This window comes from Ruditapes philippinarum, unplaced genomic scaffold (assembly GCF_026571515.1).
Source record: "Ruditapes philippinarum isolate M1 unplaced genomic scaffold, ASM2657151v2 ctg6732_1_1_1_1, whole genome shotgun sequence".
Classification (NCBI taxonomy): domain Eukaryota; kingdom Metazoa; phylum Mollusca; class Bivalvia; order Venerida; family Veneridae; genus Ruditapes; species Ruditapes philippinarum.
Window position 1 is genome coordinate 69,001 of NW_026852029.1, and position 20,551 is coordinate 89,551.

Sequence of the window (20,551 nt, forward strand, 5' to 3'; positions counted from 1 at the left end):
CACCACAAAAATTTAACATTTTCCTTCAAATTCCACGCCACAAAAACAATAGAACAGATGATAAGGGAGTGTTAAAAGTACCTTCACGACATACTTGAATTTATTTTAAACCGATTTGTGCAAGTTTAGTCAGTTTTCTTCGAGTGGTTTAAGCCTGATGTCTCTGCAGATTTTATACGTGTTCACTCGTTTCAAACAAACTTTCCGCCATTTTGTAAATCTCATTCATCCAGAGTGGAATATTTCCAACCCGATTTACGCCATTGAAAGCGTGATCTAGTAAAAATTTACATACATAACAAAGAAATAAGACTAACCCGTCATTATTTCTTGAGTATTTTGTGCAGATGCCCATAAATTAGCGCTTAATTAACATATTTTTTAATGAACTGAAATTGTTGCCTTCCGCCATCGATTAATGTTTTTCGTAGCATGTGCGCATGCGCGTAAATGGCACGACACCAATCACGGTCTAAAATCTAGTTGCGGATACCGTTAATATACGTACCTGTGTGTGTGTTAATATACGTACCTGCTTAAGTGTATTAAAAAGGTTTTTAATTTCCTGTAATTTTTTTATTTTGTGATTATGCTTCAAAGCAGTCAATTGACCGTGAATTTTCTTTTCATATTTTGATTTCCTTGAAATCATTTTTCTCATCTGAAGGCATGCAACTGTAATATGGTGATACATTAATTACATTCCATGAAAATGTTAAAAGATATAAAATATTTCATGACATGTTTGTTCATTTTACATTACAACAAAAAGTAGTATGCAATCGTACCTACATTACATACGAATGTATGTAATATTTTTCTTGTTATTCTGTAAACAACTGTTTAGTTGTATTAATCGTGGACAAATTAGACAGACACAGTTAATAATCTTACATGACTTAGTTATAAGTACAATATAATCACATTCGACATCCGCGTGACGCTTAAATAGTAATCTATAGTAAGTTTTCATTTCCCATACTTCCCATGTCCATGAAAAGGTACACGAGTAAAAGGAGATGGCTAGCGAGTTGTTTCATTACAGCTGTCACTGTAATTACTAAATTTATTATATTTCCTTTTCATGTTTTCATCCAGAATGCTACCCAAACAATACTGTAAAGGTTGAAAACCCGGGCAATTTTACATATGTACATGCAAACAACAGTGTTACTGTATGTAGTACCACGTGGTCTGCGGGCAATGGTTCTGTGTACATCGATGGCTGCAGAAAGGTATAACATATACTTAAATTTCTTGTTGTAATGTAAAGAGTATACCGGCAAGTGTGTAGTATGTCACCTTAGTGCAGTAACGGGTTAACTTCTATTTTTCTTGGATTTTATTTCTGTCAGTTTCTGAAATAACTAATTGAAGTGAAGTAATATTGAAACTATTTTGTCTTTAAACATGTAGGTATATAACAAAAGGATAATTATGTTGTAGAAGCTTTGTTAGGGCATTTATTTTGCTACTCGCTGCGTATATATACATGTATATAATTGAGCCGCGTCACGACAAAACCAACATAATGGGTTTGCGACCAGCATGGATCCAGACCAGCCTGCGCATCCGCGCAGTCTGATCAGGATCCATGCTGTTCGCTATCAATTTCTCTAATTGTTATAGGGTTTGTAGGCGAACAGCATGGATCCTGACAAACTCATTATGTTGGTTTTGTCGTGACGCGGCTCATATGACGGTCATAAACATTCATATTTTGAAAGTGGCATTATGACGATCCATTGGATTATAGTAAGTGAACAAATAAGTTTACAGTTTGCCATAATTCCCATACATATATAAATTCCCTTCAATTCTATAATTTGCTTTCAGTGAACGATAAATAACTCATTTCCCAATAAAATTTCTGTAAATATAACGTTCAATTATATAAAAAGGAGTGGGACAGTCAAATTTATATTTTATCTTAATCAACTGTTAATCAATCATCAATTTTATATATTTGCAATTAATTCAGCTCAAATTAACAATGAAATAAAAGAGTATAATGTTTATTGAAAAAGCTGAATAGAAGGTACCCTGTGCATGGCTGACAAATATTACAATTTAGTATATACTTTATTATTTTCAGGATGACGATATCATAGTTTTCTTCAGTAATTTGGAATCTGATTTTCTTAATGTACTTGGAGGAAAAGAAAGAGAAGCATACGCAATCGACTGCAAGGAAATCCCTTTAATCGGTGTGAATTTTACCGTCACTAATGGCGTGCATGTCGAGTAAGTTAATATACATATACTTATAAATTGCACACAGTTATATGGTTGATGATTTTTGCCATTTCCCTAGTTCGTGTCTTCGTCCCACAAAAGTCGAAGGCGAAAAAACGAAGACACGATTCGGTGGCTGTACTGTGATCTGGTAAATTCAATTGATCCGGAGTGAAAACTACCAACACAACCACGAAGACAAGAACATGTGCTCACTTATCTATTAAATAAATAAATCAATAAATAAATAAATAAATAAATAAATATAGTTTTATTGTACCAGTGAAAATGATTTCATGTGCGGAGAAGTTTTAATTTATGTTTGTATCGTTAAAATAAATAACCTTGGAAAAAAATACAGAAAATTTATTATATAGAAATAATTATGTTGTTTTAGGTTAGGCGAGCTAGAGCAGACGACTTATGCAAACTTTGACCCGGAATTAAACATAACTTCCGGAATTTATATCGACGCTCTTGGAATAAGTACCATCGACGTAGTGGAAACTGGTACACCGCTTTTCTGGCTGATAAAAATTAAAACTGGTAGGTTTTGGTCTTATCTGAGCACTTCATATGTGCACATTATTGGCAGGACAAATGACAAATGAGCCGTGTCATGACAAAACCAACATAATGGGTTTGCGACCAGCATTGATCCAGACCAGCCTGCGCATCCGCGCAGTCTGATCAGGATCCATGCTGTTCGCTTACAAACTCTATAACAAGTAGAGAAACTGATAGCGAACAGCATGGATCCTGATCAGACTGCGCAGATACGCAGGCTGGTCTGGATCCATGCTGGTCACAAACCCATTATGTTGGTTTTGTCATGACGCGGCTAAAATGTGCTAAACGCCTGTGGTTCTGTCAGTTTTCATCGTCTGAATTTATGAAATAATGTAGTTGTCGGTAATTTAATTGCATTAGGATACAGTGTCAAAATTTAAAAAAAAGTGAAAACTATATTAATCAGATGAATTCAATTTATTTACAGATAATTACCGTATTAGACCAGACAATTGTTGGGCTTACGCTGGAAAGAACATAATAGATACAGTTCCAAAGAAAAAGGTCTATTCAAAAGGGTAAGATTATTTCGGACTCACGGTTCATAACTATTGAAACATTCGAATAGTATTAAGCTTACTCAGCACATAATGCTCAATTTAAGCGTTTAGGATCGCTATCTGATAGTTCTTTTCTGTAATTACTTGAACGAATCCGAATAAACTTGCCTGAAAAGTTACTTGCATAAATGTCAACCAAATGCGATTAAATAATTGCGGTCAATTAAATATATGAATCACAGAATCAAAAAATAAGATTTTGAAAGTGTAATCTTTATTTCTCTCTCCGAAGAGCTAGGACTTAGAACTAACATATTTGGTCTGTAGCCTCTCCTTTTGAACCACTACAATGTTTATTCGAATTAAAATCTTTGGAAATAGGCCCCGCCATGTGGCTTCTCAATTTAACATAGTATCATGAAGAAAAAGCTTTGAAAAGTTTTCTGCCCAGCAATCGTAAGTAATAGAGCTTAGATGTTTGCTGCGTTACATTTTACAGTTTACCATGTACAAGTTTGTTGAGGCCATGATCATTTGGCCAAAACTGACTTTGCCTCGGGGTCTTTAAATTCTACATAGTTTCGTTAAGAAAACATTTAACAATTTTACCCAAACCTAAGTGCCTATAGCTTAGTTAAATGGTTCTTAGCATTGCCTGGTGATTTCTACCAAATTTGTTCCAATAACGAACATGGGGTATCATTAGCACTGTTCCGTGGGACTCTTGATCTACATAATGTCAGATTAAAAAAAAAAAACCTTTAGAAATATGTTCCGATATAGATTTAAAACTGAAGTTAAGAGATTGTGTAGAGTTTTCATAAAATCTTACCACCAAACGATGCTTAACATTCTTTTTTGAAACATTTATTGAGATTTGGTTTAAAAATAAAGGAATTGCCGGTCAAAGTTTCATCTGAGCTCCATATGTGCTGAAGAGATCCATAGGTGCATGATATAAAAATCATCAACATAATAACCGATTATAAACATAAAGCTATTAATATTTTTTTTAATTTGTGTATCATTCTGTAATAACGGTGTCGATAATTCTTATATAAAAGTATACTATTTACCGCCTTAAAATATTTTACCACCTAATCAATCACTCATTTTTATGAGTTTAGCATAATAGCGTGGTCGCAGTGTTTGCTCTGTGAGTGTACATACCCTGGTTCGAACCCTGAAAAAGTCTTTTTAGTCCCCTACTGGTTTACCGGAGGGGACTTTAGGTTTACCCTCCGTCCGTCTATTCGTCTGTCCGTCCGTCAGTCCGTCCGATAACGCAAAAAGTACTGAAAATATTTTAATGAAACTTGATATATGGATAGATGGCAGTATGGAGATTATGCACGTCTTTTTCTTTTCTTCCTATGTTGAAAATTTTGGTTGCTATGGCAACAAATAGACTGAAAATATGACAAATTTTACACATAACCTGGATCCTGCGATAACACAAAAGTATTGAAAATATTATTTATGAAACTTAATATATGGATAGATGGCAGTATGGAGATTATGCACGTCTTTTTCTTTTTTTTTTTCCTATGCTGAAAATTCTGGTTGCTATGGCAACAAATAGACTGAAAATATGGCAAATTTTACACATAACCTGGATCCCGCGATAACGCAAAAAGTACTGAAAATATTTTTATGAAACTTGATATATGGATAGATGGCATTATTGAGATTATGCACTTTTTTTTTCTTTTTTTTTCCTATGCTGAAAATTGTGGTTGCTATGGCAACAAATAGACTGAAAATATGGCAAATTTTACACATAACCTGGATCCAGTGATAACGCAAAAAGTATTGAAAATATTTTTATGAAACTTGACATATGGGTAGATGGCAGTATGGAAATTATGAACATTTTTTCTTATCTTCCTATGTTGAAAATTCTGGTTGCTATGGCAACAAATAGACTGAATTTCAAGATTTCTGTTTCTAGTTTTTAAGTTTTTTCACTATAAGTTTCTTTATTTCTTAAGGTATTTTCTTCAAATTTTAAATATAAATTACTTGTCATCAACCACATCATATGTGTCAAGGTTTACAACTCTAGGACAAAATTTATCAGAATTACCTCCCTTGAACTTAAAATTTTCATGAAAAAATACTGTTTTTTTAATAACTTCTTTTTTCTATATGTATCTACTTCAAACTTCATATAAATGTTTCTTATTATCACTCAACATTTGTGAGAAAGTTAAATACTCTAGCAAGACTATTTCCAGAATTATGCCCCTTTTAAACTTAGACTTTTTTTTGAGAAATTGGTAATTTTAACTCCAATTTCTTCAATCATGATAGGATTTTCTTCAAACTCCCACATCATAATTATAATTATGACAAGGTTAATAAATCTAGCATCTATGTTTCCAGAATAATCTCCTCCTTAAACTTTTAATTTTTCCTATTCGTTCTTTAATTCATTTACTTCAAATTCAAAATAAACATTCATTATTCATACCTTCATTACTAATTGTTCTTTGTTACACTCACATCATGTATGCCATCTTGCATAGTTATTTCAAGAGTTATCTCCTTTTTAAAAATTTTGCTTTTAAAAATGTTACATTTTGATAACAGGGATGTTTAAAAAATAACTTTAGAGTGTCCTTCAGTCCGTCTGTACATAAAAACTGTTTCCTGTGATCACTTTTAAAGAACTTTATAAACAAATTTACTTAAAATAGAAACATAAGTGAATGGCCAATGACCCTTCAGAATGTTGCTGGTGTTCTAACCGGTAGGGGACTTATGGATTGCAAGGGCAGTTTTAATGAAGAAGTTTACTTGCAATCCACTGCATGACAATCAATAAGAAAATACTTGTGCCTGTGAGTGAAAATCTATTAAATACACTTGCGGAATCTTGAAGTGATGTTTATTTATATGACTTTGAATAATTTATGGAAAAATTATATGATACGATAGTTTTTCAAAGATATATCATTTGTCAGCTGTATAATCTTGTCCAAGTAACGTTTTCTAAGAAGAAATTATTTATCATACCAGTATTATTTACTCTGTTTCAAAATATTTATATACATGTACTGTTCTTTTTTTTATTTATATTGCTAGCATCAGATAGTTGGACTATTGATAAAGTGATATTTAATTACCAAACACACACACTATTGCACTTCCAGCTAAAGCTATGTGACTTTAATTGTTTCTTTACATTGGCTATTAAATGACTATATGAAAGTGATGCGTAGTTTATTTTAGATGTTTCCTACATCACATACGGATCTCTTCAGCACATATGAAGCTCAACTGGATTTTTTACAAGTATTCCTTTATTTTAGGCCCAATCTCAATAAATGTTTCAATAAGTGTTTGTTTAAATGTTTAGCATCGTTCGATGGTAGGATTTTGTGAAAACACGGTATTTTGAGTCCATTTAGAAACAATTTCTTTATACGCATTGCATGTTTTGTGCAAACAAGAACCCAAGACGGAAATAATATCTCCACGAAAATTTCATAAAAAAAACGGAAACCAAATTTGGTAAATACAGAGGAAAGTCAGGTGTATAAAATCACATTTTGATTTTCATTTAAAAAAAAAAAGCTTTGAATTTTATATAAATGTTTATAAATTTGAAAGAACTTACCCTGTCTTTGATCTATTTTCTCATTCATCTATCGAATCGCAGCTAGCGGAAATTCACATATATTTTTAACAGATGGCGATGCTCAATTATGAGATCCATATGGGTCCCACCACCGTTTTGAATTACAATAAAGTTACATGTGTAACATGCATAGACCATAATTTTGAATGAAATAAGGCTCAGTGTTAATTAAATAAATGTTTGGCCAATGTCAAATAATCATAGCAATATGTAGGTCATGTACATTATTTCATTTTTGTAGTCAAATATTATTCTCCATAGGCATATAGTAACTGAATCGTCCGTCCATCTGTCCGTGCCAGGTTAACTTTAACCGGCAAGTTTTTCTTCGGATTTTTCTTAAGTTCTACTTGTACCAATGGCTTCATATTTACACACTTACTAATATATATTATATATATATATATATATATATATATATATATATATATATATATATATATATATATATATATATATATATATATATATATATATATATATATATATATATATATATATATATATATATATATAAACTACTGAATACTTCACATATTTTATGCCGATATAAATTTTGATATCAGATGAATATCAGATGAATGAAGATTTTTTTATCTAGCGGCTTCTTTTTATTCTTAATTATCTTCACTATTTATTTCGGTCATTTAGAGAGTGTCTGGTAAGGTGAGCGGTTATGGTCCTCTTGTTTATTGACTGGTGTATTTCATGTTTCATAGTAAGTAGGTAGCTTTGTTGGTTGGCGTCTCCAACCTTGGTTGACTTGGTTAAAGATCACTGACGAACTCACTAATACAGGCAAAGACATTTTACTTTATTTACTTGATGTTTTGTATAACCGTATTATTTTTCAGTTGCACGACAGACGATCAACTTGTAAGTACATTCTATAAAATTGGAACCGGTGCGGAGGGCAGGCGTGCATTAATTCACACGTTTAAGTTCTATGGGTCAGATTATGTAACGTTTGTGTGTCAAGTTCGTGTATGTCCCATCAACAGTATGCAGCTCTCATTTTGCGATTCACTTGTAAGTAGCTTTATTTCAAGAATGAAAACATATTAAACTTATTAAGGCTTTAATGTCTGCTGCCATGAAATCGGATGTGACTAGCCTCTAGCACAAATATACTGGCATGCCGAAAATCATTTATTTTGAAATATTTGTAAAAAGCTCACTCACTTATATTCGGCGGCTTTTCTGGTACAAAATATGTTCTGAATGTAGAATACATTAGTTATTAGGCGAAGTATGGGGTGTTGAAATTAATAATACTAAATTATACATGTATTGTACGAAGGGAAGCAGTTATGGAGCCAAGTATTGGGTGTTGAAATAAATATACACAAATGTAACTTAATTCTTTTGTACACATAATATGACCCGACATAATTATACGTTGTCGTTATTTCACTTAAAATCATTGAAGAGAACATTTGAGCCGCGTCTCAACAAAACCAACATAGTGGGTTTGCGACCAGCATGGATCCAGACTAGCCTGCGCCTCCGCGCAGTCTGATCAGGATCCATGTTGTTCGCTTACAAGCCCTAATACAAGTACAGAAACAGCATGGACCCTGATCAGACTGCGCGGATGCGCAGGTAGTTCTGGATCCATTCTGGTGTTGGTTTTGTCGTGACGCGGCTCATTTATCCCGAGGTTGAAAGATATACAGCGTATTCTATTCTCTGGTAATTTCCCAGCACCATTATCAAAACGCATTTAAGTGATGTGCTGCATGTATGCAGTTTTATACATTAAACATTTTTTATTTATAATTGTAATATACAGGACAAAACTCTTTTAATTAAATATAATTTCACCATATTGTCTGTTGATCGGTGTACTGATCGTACTATTGGGAACCCTTTAAAGGGCCTCATATGGCAGTATATCTTCGCATGCGCGCAAACACCGAATCCCTAATGTTTACAAGTTTCACGTTAATGAAAGTGATTGTAATTGAAAACATTTCTTATCTTCTGGCGAACTGACATATAGAATTTGTCCAGTTAACGCATTTGTATGGTCAAATAATGTGTATTTATTACTTGAATGCCAGTCAAGCTATGTCATTATACACATCCATGTAGTCGGACCTGTACTGTTGGTAATCGTATTGGTACCTCAACTATTTGAAGAATAGGGTGAGCTATTGTATTCAACCATGGCGACGCACTTTGGTTAAGTTCTTGCGTCTCTTGCATAACAGGTCACTTCCCAAGACCAATAAATCTACATTAGATTTTGACAGAAGTGTAGCCTTTTTGAACATAGAAAATCCTACCATTTTCCCCGGGTCTTTTTTTAAATTTTAAGTTCATTGGTAACCGTAATATAAGAAAAAACGAGTTTTCATTGAAGCTTGGTTCATATGCGGTTTTAAAGGGTTGTAGCAAAAACAAAGTTGCGGGACCAAGGATTTGCCCTTTTAAATAAAAAAAAAGACTTGGGAAAAAAAAAAAAGGGGTTTTAAATTTTTTCTTTCGGGGTTTAAACCATATAACGGCTAAAATTTTTGGGGGCCGACTGGGGAAAAAAACTTAACCCGATTTTTAAAAACTAAAATCAGTTGGGAAGAAATGCACAAAATTTTAAAAATACCCAAATTTTATTACCGGGAAAATTTTTGACGTCAAAAAGGGCACAGGCATAGTTTAATGGGGAAAAAACCCAAAAAAATTTTAATTAAAAGATCATTTGAAATTTCCCTTTGGGAAAATTTTGACGTCAAAAACAAAAGCATAATGTTTTTAAAGAAAAGCACATAATTTTTTATATGATCATTTGATTACCGGGAAAGTTTGACGTCGGGAAAGACACAGTTCATGATGTTTAATGAAATGCACATAATTTTAATATATGACCATTTGATTACCGGGAAAGTTTTGACGTCAAAAGACACAGTCATGATGTTTAATGAAATGCACATAATTTTAATATATGACCATTTGATTACCGGGAAAGTTTTGACGTCAAAAGACACAGTCATGATGTTTAATGAAATGCACATAATTTTAATATATGACCATTTGATTACCGGGAAAGTTTTGACGTCAAAAGACACAGTCATGATGTTTAATGAAATGCACATAATTTTAATATATGACCATTTGATTACCGGAAAAAAGTTTTGACGTCAAAAGACACAGTCATGGGGCCATGCTGTTGAATAAAAAAATGCACTATAATTTTTAAAAATTCAATATAGACCATGACCACTTTTTGATTTTACCGGGAAAGTTTTTTGACGGTCAAAGACACAGTCAATGAATGTTTAATGAAATGCCAAATAATTTTAATATATGACCATTTGATTACAGGTCGGAAAGTTTTTGACCGTCAAAAAACACAGATCATGATGTTTAAAATGAAATGCAACTATAAAATTTTTTAATATATGTACGCCATTTTGATTACCGGGAAAGTTTTGACGTCAAAAGACATCAGTCATGATGTTTAATGAAATGCAACAATAATTTTAATATATGAACCATTTGATTACCGGGAAGTTTTTTACGGGCAAAAAAAAAAAAGGAAAAAAAAAAAAACGTTTTTGGATTTTAAAAAAAAATTTCAAAATTTTTTAAAAAATGAAACCCTTTTTTAACCGGGGAAAAAATTTTTTACGGGGCAAAAACAAAAAAAAAGGGCAGATGTTTAAAAAAAAATAAAGCACATGATTTTTTAATTAATTACCATTTTGATTACCGGGGAAATTTTTTTTTACCCTTTTTAAAGTTTCAGTCCCTTTATTTTTTTTTAATTTTAAATTTCACTAAATTTTTTTATATATTTTTTTTTTTACCAATTTTTATTATTTCGGGAAAGTTTTTTACGGTTAAAAAACAAAAGTCAAAGAAAGTTAAAGAAAGGGACATTTAAAATTTTAATTTTGCCAATTTTAAATTTTCCGGGGAAAGTTTTGACGTCAAAAGGGCACGGGCATGATTTTTTTAAAGGGGAAAAGCAAAAATAATTTTTTTATATGACCATTAATTTTGATTACCGGGAAAGTTTTGACGTCAAAAGACACAGTCATGATGTTTTAGATCACTCTCGTTGAGGGGAAAGTATGAAATTAAAAAAAAGAGACAATACAGGACTGTGAATCAATGGGGTTTCATTTCTCTGTAATGAAGAATTTCAACAGGGTATTTTAGTAACTTGTATTTACATATTCACCTTTTAAAAAGATACTATATTTGTAATTTTCGTATCTCGAAGAAATATATAGAAAAATGGAAACAAAGATTTAATGTTTAAACAAAGTAATTAGAATATTTGCGCGCGTTGCATTACATACAACACTTATATAGAAGATATGTCATTCTTAATAACAATACATTTTTAGAAAAGAAAACATGTGTGACATCTTTCAAAACTAAATGAAGATCAAGTCATAAAATAGTTTTTATCAATAACATAATTTAGAATTTTTGATTCATTATAGGAATAATACTGTAAGAAAAATAAATCTTCAATAAAAACATTGCCGACAGTTTCTTGCCACGTATTACCGTCTATAAGATAACTAAGGCGAAACTATTCTAGCAAAAATATCATTTGAGCCGCGTCACGACAAAACCAACATAATGGGTTTGCGACCAGCATCCGCGCAGTCTGATCAGGATCCATGCTGTTCACTTACAAACCCTGTTACAAGTAGAGAAACTGATAGCGAACAGCATTGATCCTGATCAGACTGCGCGGATGCGCAGGAGGGTCTGGATCCATGCTGGTCGTAAACACATTACGTTGGTTTTGTCATGACGCGGCTCATTTATTGGTCTCTTTCCATATTGAAAACTTCTTGCTTTCTAAAATTTGAATTCGGATGTACATTGCTCACCTTTGCTATGCTATTGTTTACACATAAACTTTGAAATTATTCTTATTCCTTTGCAGGAGTGTGACACAGGAAGAAAAAAAAGAAATACCCACCAAGCATTGGTTGACACTAAAGAGGTGACAGTTAGCCGAACAATACGAATTGTTGATAACTCCAATAGTTCTACTCTAAGTGGTATAAACTATAACTATACTCAATTGCAAGTGGACAATTCTGTATACTTACTTGAGCAAAGTACTGATAAATTTTGTGTCAACAATTTCAGAAAATGATTTACTTAGTATTTAAATTTGGTTATTATCAGAAATTTGGTTGCGTGTAAATAGCTTAAGTACGAAAAGTAAAAGTTACAGCATTGAGATTTTTTTTGTCTAGTCACGTCACAGTTGATCAGTATCTGTGGCGTCCATCTCGTCTACAGATTAACAAAAGTGCTCGATACCGCATGGACCTAACGTTACCATTTTATTTTTTATTAAATTAAAAATTTTTTTAAAAAACTTTAAGACTTTACTAAAACACAGGGCCCTGGGAAATTAAAACTTTTTTATCAAAAAGAAAAAATTTTATTTTTAATGCCTTTTTTTAATCCGTTTAAAACTTACTCATTGATTATTTAAAATTACTTACCCCTTTTTAAACACATTAAACACATTTAAAAATTTTAGAAAAAAAAAATTTTAAAAAATTTAAAGGGCAAACCCCATTTTCAAAAACCCCTTTTGATTTCAACCCCGCCCTTTTTATAAAACCAAAATCGTTTTAAGTCAATTTAAATTTTATTAATTTTCTGGGAAACCTTTATCCCAAAAATACGCCGTTTAAAAGTAAACAATTTTTCCCTCCCAATACAAATCAATCACTTAGAATACCCTGGTTTTTTCCACATCGCAAAAAAAACCTCTCACAAAATAAAGAAAGACAAAAAAAAAAAAAAATGAAAATCAACTGCAGAATAATGAAATAAATGCTCTTATATTCCATACTTTGTTAAAAAAAACAATTTTTAGAACTTATACTGCTCGATGGACATATTTTGAAATAATAATCAAAACCTTTTTTAAATGATGTATTTTTAAACAAAGCTGTTATAGGATAATATTTACATATTTGCGATGTTTATAATGCATTATTTCAACAATAAGGAAAAGTCTTTTCTTTTATCATTTCTTCCCAATTGCTTTATAAATTTCTTTGAAAATAGAGCCTGTCTATATTTGAGCCGCGTCATGACTAAACCAACATCGCGGGTTTGCGACCAGCATGGATCCAGACCAGCCTGCGCATCCGCGCAGTCTGATCAGGATCCATGCTGTTCGCTTACAAACCCTATAACAAGTACAGAAACTGATAGCGAACAGCATGGATCCTGATCAGACTGAGCGGATGCGCTGGCTGATCTGGATCCATGCTGGTCACAAACCCACTATGTTGGTTTTGTCATGACGCGGCTCATTTTGTTTTTATTTCAGGTGTACCAGATTTATTGTTGATTGTGTTATCCAGCATTGTTTGTTTCTTAAACTATAACAAAAGAAGATGGTGACCATGAAGTCCTATAATAATGTAACAAACGTTATTTGTGTCACATATAACATTAACACAGTAGTTTATGTCACAATTATTAAGGATGCATGTTGTTTATGTCACATTTATTAAAGATACATGTTTTATGTCACATCAGAAGTTTTGTTAACGAATGTTTGTTGTTTGTTTGTTTGAATGAACTTGTTTGTTTGGAGGGAGGGACTTGTTAAGATATATTTAACCTGACAATACAGCAAGATTGTTCATGGAATGCCCAAGACGCTATTCATACATTTCTTAAAATAAACGAATATAATTCTAACGTATTTTGTTTTTTATGCATATATTAAGTGAACCGTCCATCCGTCTGTCCGTACGAGGTTACCCATAAACGGCAAGTTAGAATTTCTTAAGTGCTACCTATAGCAATGGCTTTATAATTTATACAGTTAATGATCCAGCAATTTCAAAAACATTGGGGCCCCCATATTTTTTAAATTTTTTGCCCTTTTTAGCAAAATAGAAAAATTTATATGGTTAAATAAACTGGATTTTATATACCCTAATTCTATCCTAATGGCCATGATTTCCATACTTTACTCAATACAAAGAACAAGTTTTTGCAAAGTTTTTTTAGCTTTTCACCATATTTCCCAAGTTTTTTTTCCCTTTTTTAAAACTTTGAAAATAAGATCTTTTAAAGGGGAAGTTGGGTTTTTATCAAAATTTAAAATTTCTTTTTTTTTTAAAAATCTTTTTTATTTGGGAAGTAGATACCTTCAATGGTCCCCTTAATTTTTTAACTAAGGGGGCACTTTATTAAAATCATTTGTGAAAAAAAAATTTTTTAAAATTTTTGTTCACAGCCCTTTTAATTTTTTAAATTTTATTTCTTTTCAGTTTTAAAATGGCATGCCCGGGAAATCCCCTTCCTTTAGATTTTGGGTCAAGGTTACCAATGCCAAAAACGATTTTTTTTTTACTTTTACACGTGTAGTCTTTTTTTCTATCGACATATGTCTTTTATATTTGGCATGAACATAAATTGGGAAGTATTTTACCTTTGGATCAGTAAGGTCAAGGTGACCGGTGCCAAAGATAGATTTTTACAATTTTGCCAATACAACCTTTATTAATTAACAGATGTCTTTTATATTTGGTTGGTAGATAACTTGCATGGGTCAGTGGTTCAAGGTCATGGGTATTTGGGTACCAATAATAGATTTCTAACATTTGCTTAGACAGCCGTTTTAATTGATGTTTTTCATATTTAATAGGATGATTACTTGCGTTGGCTTCTTTGAATTGAGCGGTCAGTTGGGTCAAGGTCACCAGTGCTTAAAATATATTGTTTACACTTTTGCCTTTATCTATCGATACACGTCTGTCATATTTGGTAGGAAGATAACTTGCAATGTCTTCTTTTGAACTCACTCCGGTGTCAGCGGATCTATTTTACTTAGTAGAATCCGGTATTACGTTAGGATATTACAGAGGATAAATAGAAAACAACCTAAAAAAATATAAACCGAAGCTTGGCTTCCAGCTTTTTATATGATTGGACTTCAAAGTCTTCTACCGTAAAATAGTTTTCCCTTGCCGTTAAAATTAATGTCGCAATATGTATATGCATGATAAATTTTAGTTAGCAGTATTATATAACAATAAACATTGAGAAAATGTGTGCATAGTTTTAGTTACTTTAGGGCAAAAAGAAATGGTCCGATTCATCTGCTGACTCAAGACGAAATATGCTTTTGTTTTAAATTAAAATGTAAAAGCGAATGATTAAAGTATAGTATGCAGCTACGATAGGTGTTGGGTGCATGTAATACTCATATGTAGTATATTGCTTTGCGAACTTGGACAAGTTTATAACTATACTAGTGTCCATCTACTTGCCCCTCACTGCTGTGGGTTCGAATTCTGCCAGGGATTTAGTATTATTCATATCTTCAGCTAGCATAAGGAAAGTCGCTGGTTCTATTCAGGTTCCCGTTCGTGCCTGAAATAATGCCAGAGAGGCACCTGGGGTCTCCTTTCAACAGTATAGCTGGAAAGTCACCATATGACCTTACTGTGTCGGTGCGACGTAAAACCCAACAAGAATCTATTAGTATTTGTATGAGACTCTTATTTTGTATAGTACTAGCGTTATACAATCTGGCTGAATATCAGCTTGTTTATTTTTACAGAAGTCACATTTATAATCTTATAAAAATAACTTATCAGGCACATTGAATACTGTATGTTCTACAATAAACACAATTATTATGTTTCGATCATTTACAATGTACGTTACATTCACGCTTGTAAATGTGCGTGCGTGTGCGTGTGTGCTATTGTATTTTGTTTGTCACTTTAACCAGCAAAAAGACCTGAGACCACTTCCATTTTATTTCTGTAGACCTTATCATAGCCTGGGTTACAGGCGTTGATATTTTTGCTTATTCATAATATATGCGCTATTTAATACTCGATCATGATATGATCGATTTGCCAAAGAGGAGCACATAAAAATCGACAGACCACAGGCTAACATTATCATTATAGCCGCTATTTCGTCAGATTTCATACTGCATAACATGCACAAAATAACATAACACCCGTAACCCCGGCTATAACCAAATAGCCCAAACATATTCAAAAATGATATCCATGTTGGTAATTACAAATTATTGTAAACTATGGATTCAATGTTTCTACACTAGTTAATCTACATTTGAAAAAAAGACTGAAATAGAATTTTACCTTCCGGCGATACCATAGTCTAAGTAATAATACAAGCATCGAAACACGAGGCTATCTGATTTATACGAGGGGGCATAGCCCCCGAGTATTAATCAGATTGCCGAGTGTTTTGATGTTCTTTCTCTTTTGTATCATAGTCATACATAAAAACACATTCCCTGTTATCATAATATGACACCCAAGAAAAAAATGAACCAATGATCGAACATCTAAATGTGATATTTCTGTCGCTTTCCCTTTCTATGCCGTCACAATATGTAAACCCCAGCAAAAATGAGTTAATCAATGGGCACGCTCTGGAGTGTGGGTAACTAATACCTGCACTCCAGTTAACGCACTGTACATGTATATGTCTGACACATTTTTCAACAGAAAGGTCCCCAAACTATGATACAATTCTCTTTTGTATCATAGGCAAAAATAATAACAGTTCGCTGTCGTCACAATATTAAACCCCAGAAAAATGTGTCCAAAGTACGAGCATCTGAAAGTAACCAATGCTCAAGCATCAGAATATGACTTTTCGCAATAAGTAAATCCCAGAAAAAATGAGTCAGTCAAGTATATTGTATCATAGTTATGGAAACGTGTCAGAGTTAAATCGTTTACCAATATATGCACTGTGCGTTAACTGGAGTGCAGATATTAGTTACCTCCCTCACTCTGTGTTGAAAGGCTCATTTTTCTTGGACTTTCTTATTTGGACGACAGGGAAAGAGATAACGACAGAAAAGTCATATTCAGATGCTTGTACATTGGTAACATTTTTCTTGGACGACACTGAATACGAGAAAGAAAATGATTAGCCGATAGAAATATTCTTTTGCCATTGAATTTTGCCTTTTACTTCTATTAAGCCAGAGGAGGTAGGGGTGTACACCATTTTACCGGGCTCGCCAACATTCTGCAATCACAAATCATGCACATTGACTAACTGTAAACGAAATAATACGAAATAATACGCATCTTTGCGAGTGCATTTTATTTACATTGTAAAATGTATACATAAATAAACAAAATTTACAAATATTACATCATGATAACAAAACAACTAGGCTGTTTTTTTATATTTTGAATATACATGTACAAGTTCATTACTTAAAATTTTATAAAATGTTGCCAGAAGTTTTTAAATAAGAAAAATATAAAAATGGATTATAAACTTAGTTTAGTAAACATTTCAAACATTCAAGGATAAATAAATTATTTATTTCTTATTCACTTTCCTTTCCTTAAACTATATCCCTCAGTAGACAACATCAAAATAAAATATGTCTGAATCTTAATTTACAAAAAAGGTGCATTTTACTTTGAAATAAATCAATTGTGTCCTTTGTGAATCGCCCATTAGTTTATATTTTCACAATCCACACGAACTCTTTTAAGTATCCTATATGCGATTTTAAATTTATCTTACTATGAAAATTTATACTCGTCCCTCTTTTAAAAAATAAAACATAGTCCTGAATTAAAACAAACACACATTACACCACCCCTTATATACATGTAAATAATATAATGCCATTTTAAAGACTAGACAGCCACGCCTTCCCATACTCATTGTCATATACTGTAAACAAATCTGTACAACTTTATAGCAACAAAGTAACAATATAATAGAATCACACCAGTTGTCCTAATAAATAAATGAACAAATAAATAAAATGACATAAATAAATCAATTAATATATATAAATTATTAAATAAAATAGAGTCTATTAAAAAAGAACACATGTAAAAAAATTAATGAAATAAAATGAAATATTTGACAATTATAACATAAGTGGTCCATCGTTACAAACAGTATAAACAGAGTTGTTCTTCGTTACAAACAGTATAAACAGAGTTGTTCTTCGTTACAGACAGTATAAACAGAGTAATTCTATAAATAGAGATGTTCATCGTTACACTTAGCAAACATCAGTCTAAATGCCATTCATTAGCAAAAAAAAATAGGATATATGAAGAAATAACCGATGACACATCAATATTTAAAACAATGTCATGAGATGCTTTAATTACATGTTGACAACACAACTTTCTTTTCTTCAGGAGCACATTTGTCTCAGAGCACATTTATCTCACAAAGTGAGACCGATGTGCTCGTTAACATTCATATTTGCAACAAATTGAAAATGAGACAAATGTGTTCGACAGACAATAGAAAGGACGCTTGAAGCACATTTGTCTCACACTTTTCCATAAAATTCTAAAAAAGGGGTAAATGCCCGTCCGTTTACCGGCTACAAGCCATTGTTCTGTGCTTCCTGTATTTATAATACCGTTTTTAGGTCACTTATGGCCAATCGAAAACTTCCTGCCTTTGCATAAGAGTCATATATTAACTTAAAGAATATACCTGTTTTGCATGTCAGAACGAAAATTTCTACCAGTGCAGTATACAGAGCAAAATACATGCAGCGAGATCATTCTTATCGTTATTAATTGTGACACGTTTCTTCCCGACGCTTAAAGTTTTATAAATACATGTAAATGATTTAAGAAATTTTTCTAACAACAAAAATGTCGTACATGTTTTTACGGTGGCATAAGGTGGACAAATGATTTTCTTATTTATTACGTGCGCATGCTATAGCTATAACGTCGCCACGCGATACTATTACGTGCTCACTCGATAGCTATTACTTTCTAAAGGGATAGCTATTGCATGCGCAAGCGATAACTATTACGTGTGCACGCGGGTAGGTATTTCGCATTTGGACACTGGACGGGCTTCCTGGCGTGAATAGTTCGACGCCCGAGCGAGTGGCAAATATGCTTTGTTGTCCCTTCAAAAACTTGATCGGAGCACATTTGTCACATTTAAATGTGATTTTTGGGGTAGACATTTGAGGTCCCATTTGTCTCATGTGGGACAAATACGACCGCATCGGTCCTTCGTAAGACAAAATTTTTATATGCTCCGAGAAAAAGGTACTCCTACAAGGCTTGACCGAAAGCTAATTAACTGAACAAAACATACCTTTGGAAATAGTAAGGCTAAGGTTGATAATACAAAACTCCCTAGTATTGTTTTTGTTCTGAATAAAATATGTATTTATCTTCGATATCGTAGTCCTCTTTAACTCATGGTTTACAGGGTTGTTTGCATAAATAGAAATAGCCAGAACGGGAAATTGTTGATATTAAGTAAAATTGAATATTATAAATACAAAGGCTATTGGTTCAAGAGCGTGTGTAAAATATTTTAGAATGCTGTAAAAGTTGAGCGATAAATCTGAGCGTTTTATCAAAGTAATACTTAACTTTGCAGGATTTGATATAAAGTGTTTTTAAATAACCAAAAATTAAAGGTCCTTGATAGTAAATGTTTTTAACGCACATTTCTTATCAATTGTAGAATAATATGTTTCTTCTTGCTCAGGATTATCTTTCATCACATTTTCTACGTCATAAACTTTGCTCCTCCCACCAAACACATTATCTAAGCTCATTTGTGACGGCGTAGAATGGGAAACTCCCATCGACATGCGATTAGGGGAGTCTCTAATAACTGTATCGACGTCATAAAATTTACTCCGCCCACTTGTGTAACCATCGTCCAATCTAGTGTGGGATGACATGTGTGGAACAGTTCTTATTGACGCCTGCGACTGACGCTTTGAGAGTCTCTGCTCACTCATTTTCCTTTCTAGCTTTTGCTTACGTTCATTTTGTTTCGCCTCGCGCATTGCACGTCGGAAGCTACTTACGTAACAATACAGAGCAATAGACGCTGAACCGCCTAGGAAGAAAGAAAGACCTCCAACTAAAAACATTTGAGCAAGACTGAATCTGGGTTTCTCCATGAAACTATCCGACATTGAGCTTGAAAGTGCAACATCTGAAGAAGAAAAAGAAAGCTTTTATGAAGTTCTTGTTAAGAGTTATAAACTTAAACTGTAACATTTTATCAAAGAAGTCCTAATCAATCGTGTATAATTTCATTCAAATTGTATTAGTGGCATAAGAGAAGTAGTCCGGACAAACTTTTAATACAAACATCATTAAAGGGTCATAACTCTGACAAAATCATTGAACTGAAACATACCAACAATATGCACAAGTAGATTTACTGATCATTCCTGTAAAGGTTAGTTGAAATTGAACAGTAGTTTTTGAGGTGCAGTCCGAACAAGTTTGACAGACGGACAGACGATGGAGAAGTGTCCGCTACACTTAACAGACCACACAAAAATGCATTGCTACACAGCTCCAACAAAGAAAGATCAACAAATACTGTATTATAAAACATAAAAGAAGATGAAAGAAGCACTTACTAATACATGGTCCCATATCACAATCTGTAGTCTCCTCTCTATTGCCTTCACAATGTAAATAAAATTTAATGCCGGCGGAGCTTCACTTCCGGTCCCGTATCACCATTCCCCTCCCCCAACTTCCCGGCCCCCGAAGCTCCAGCCCCAAAACTGATAATGTAAAACCTGGTAACAAACAACGAGTTTAATTCA

General features: G+C 32.9%; 2 protein-coding genes across 2 annotated transcripts in view; one reads left to right on the forward strand and one right to left on the reverse strand.

Moving 5' to 3' along the window:
• The window catches only part of LOC132747084 (uncharacterized), a 39,444-nt gene extending 25,794 nt beyond the window's left edge, over positions 1 to 13,650 (forward strand). The window contains exons 3-9 of the mRNA XM_060736396.1: positions 1,099 to 1,235; positions 2,096 to 2,244; positions 2,633 to 2,781; positions 3,233 to 3,323; positions 7,803 to 7,977; positions 11,858 to 11,975; positions 13,274 to 13,650. Coding sequence (XP_060592379.1) covers positions 1,099 to 1,235; positions 2,096 to 2,244; positions 2,633 to 2,781; positions 3,233 to 3,323; positions 7,803 to 7,977; positions 11,858 to 11,975; positions 13,274 to 13,347 — 893 coding nt within the window. The 3' untranslated portion in view covers positions 13,348 to 13,650. The remainder of the gene's footprint in view (positions 1 to 1,098; positions 1,236 to 2,095; positions 2,245 to 2,632; positions 2,782 to 3,232; positions 3,324 to 7,802; positions 7,978 to 11,857; positions 11,976 to 13,273) is intronic.
• Positions 13,651 to 17,046: 3,396 nt separating this feature from the next.
• On the reverse strand, positions 17,047 to 20,426 carry LOC132747103 (uncharacterized). Its single transcript, XM_060736420.1, has 2 exons — positions 20,360 to 20,426; positions 17,047 to 19,923 (listed from the first exon to the last, which is right to left on the reverse strand). Exons 1-2 carry the CDS (start codon positions 20,373 to 20,375, stop codon positions 19,388 to 19,390), a joined length of 552 nt encoding a protein of 183 aa, XP_060592403.1. The 5' UTR covers positions 20,376 to 20,426; the 3' UTR covers positions 17,047 to 19,387.
• Positions 20,427 to 20,551: the final 125 nt, after the last annotated feature.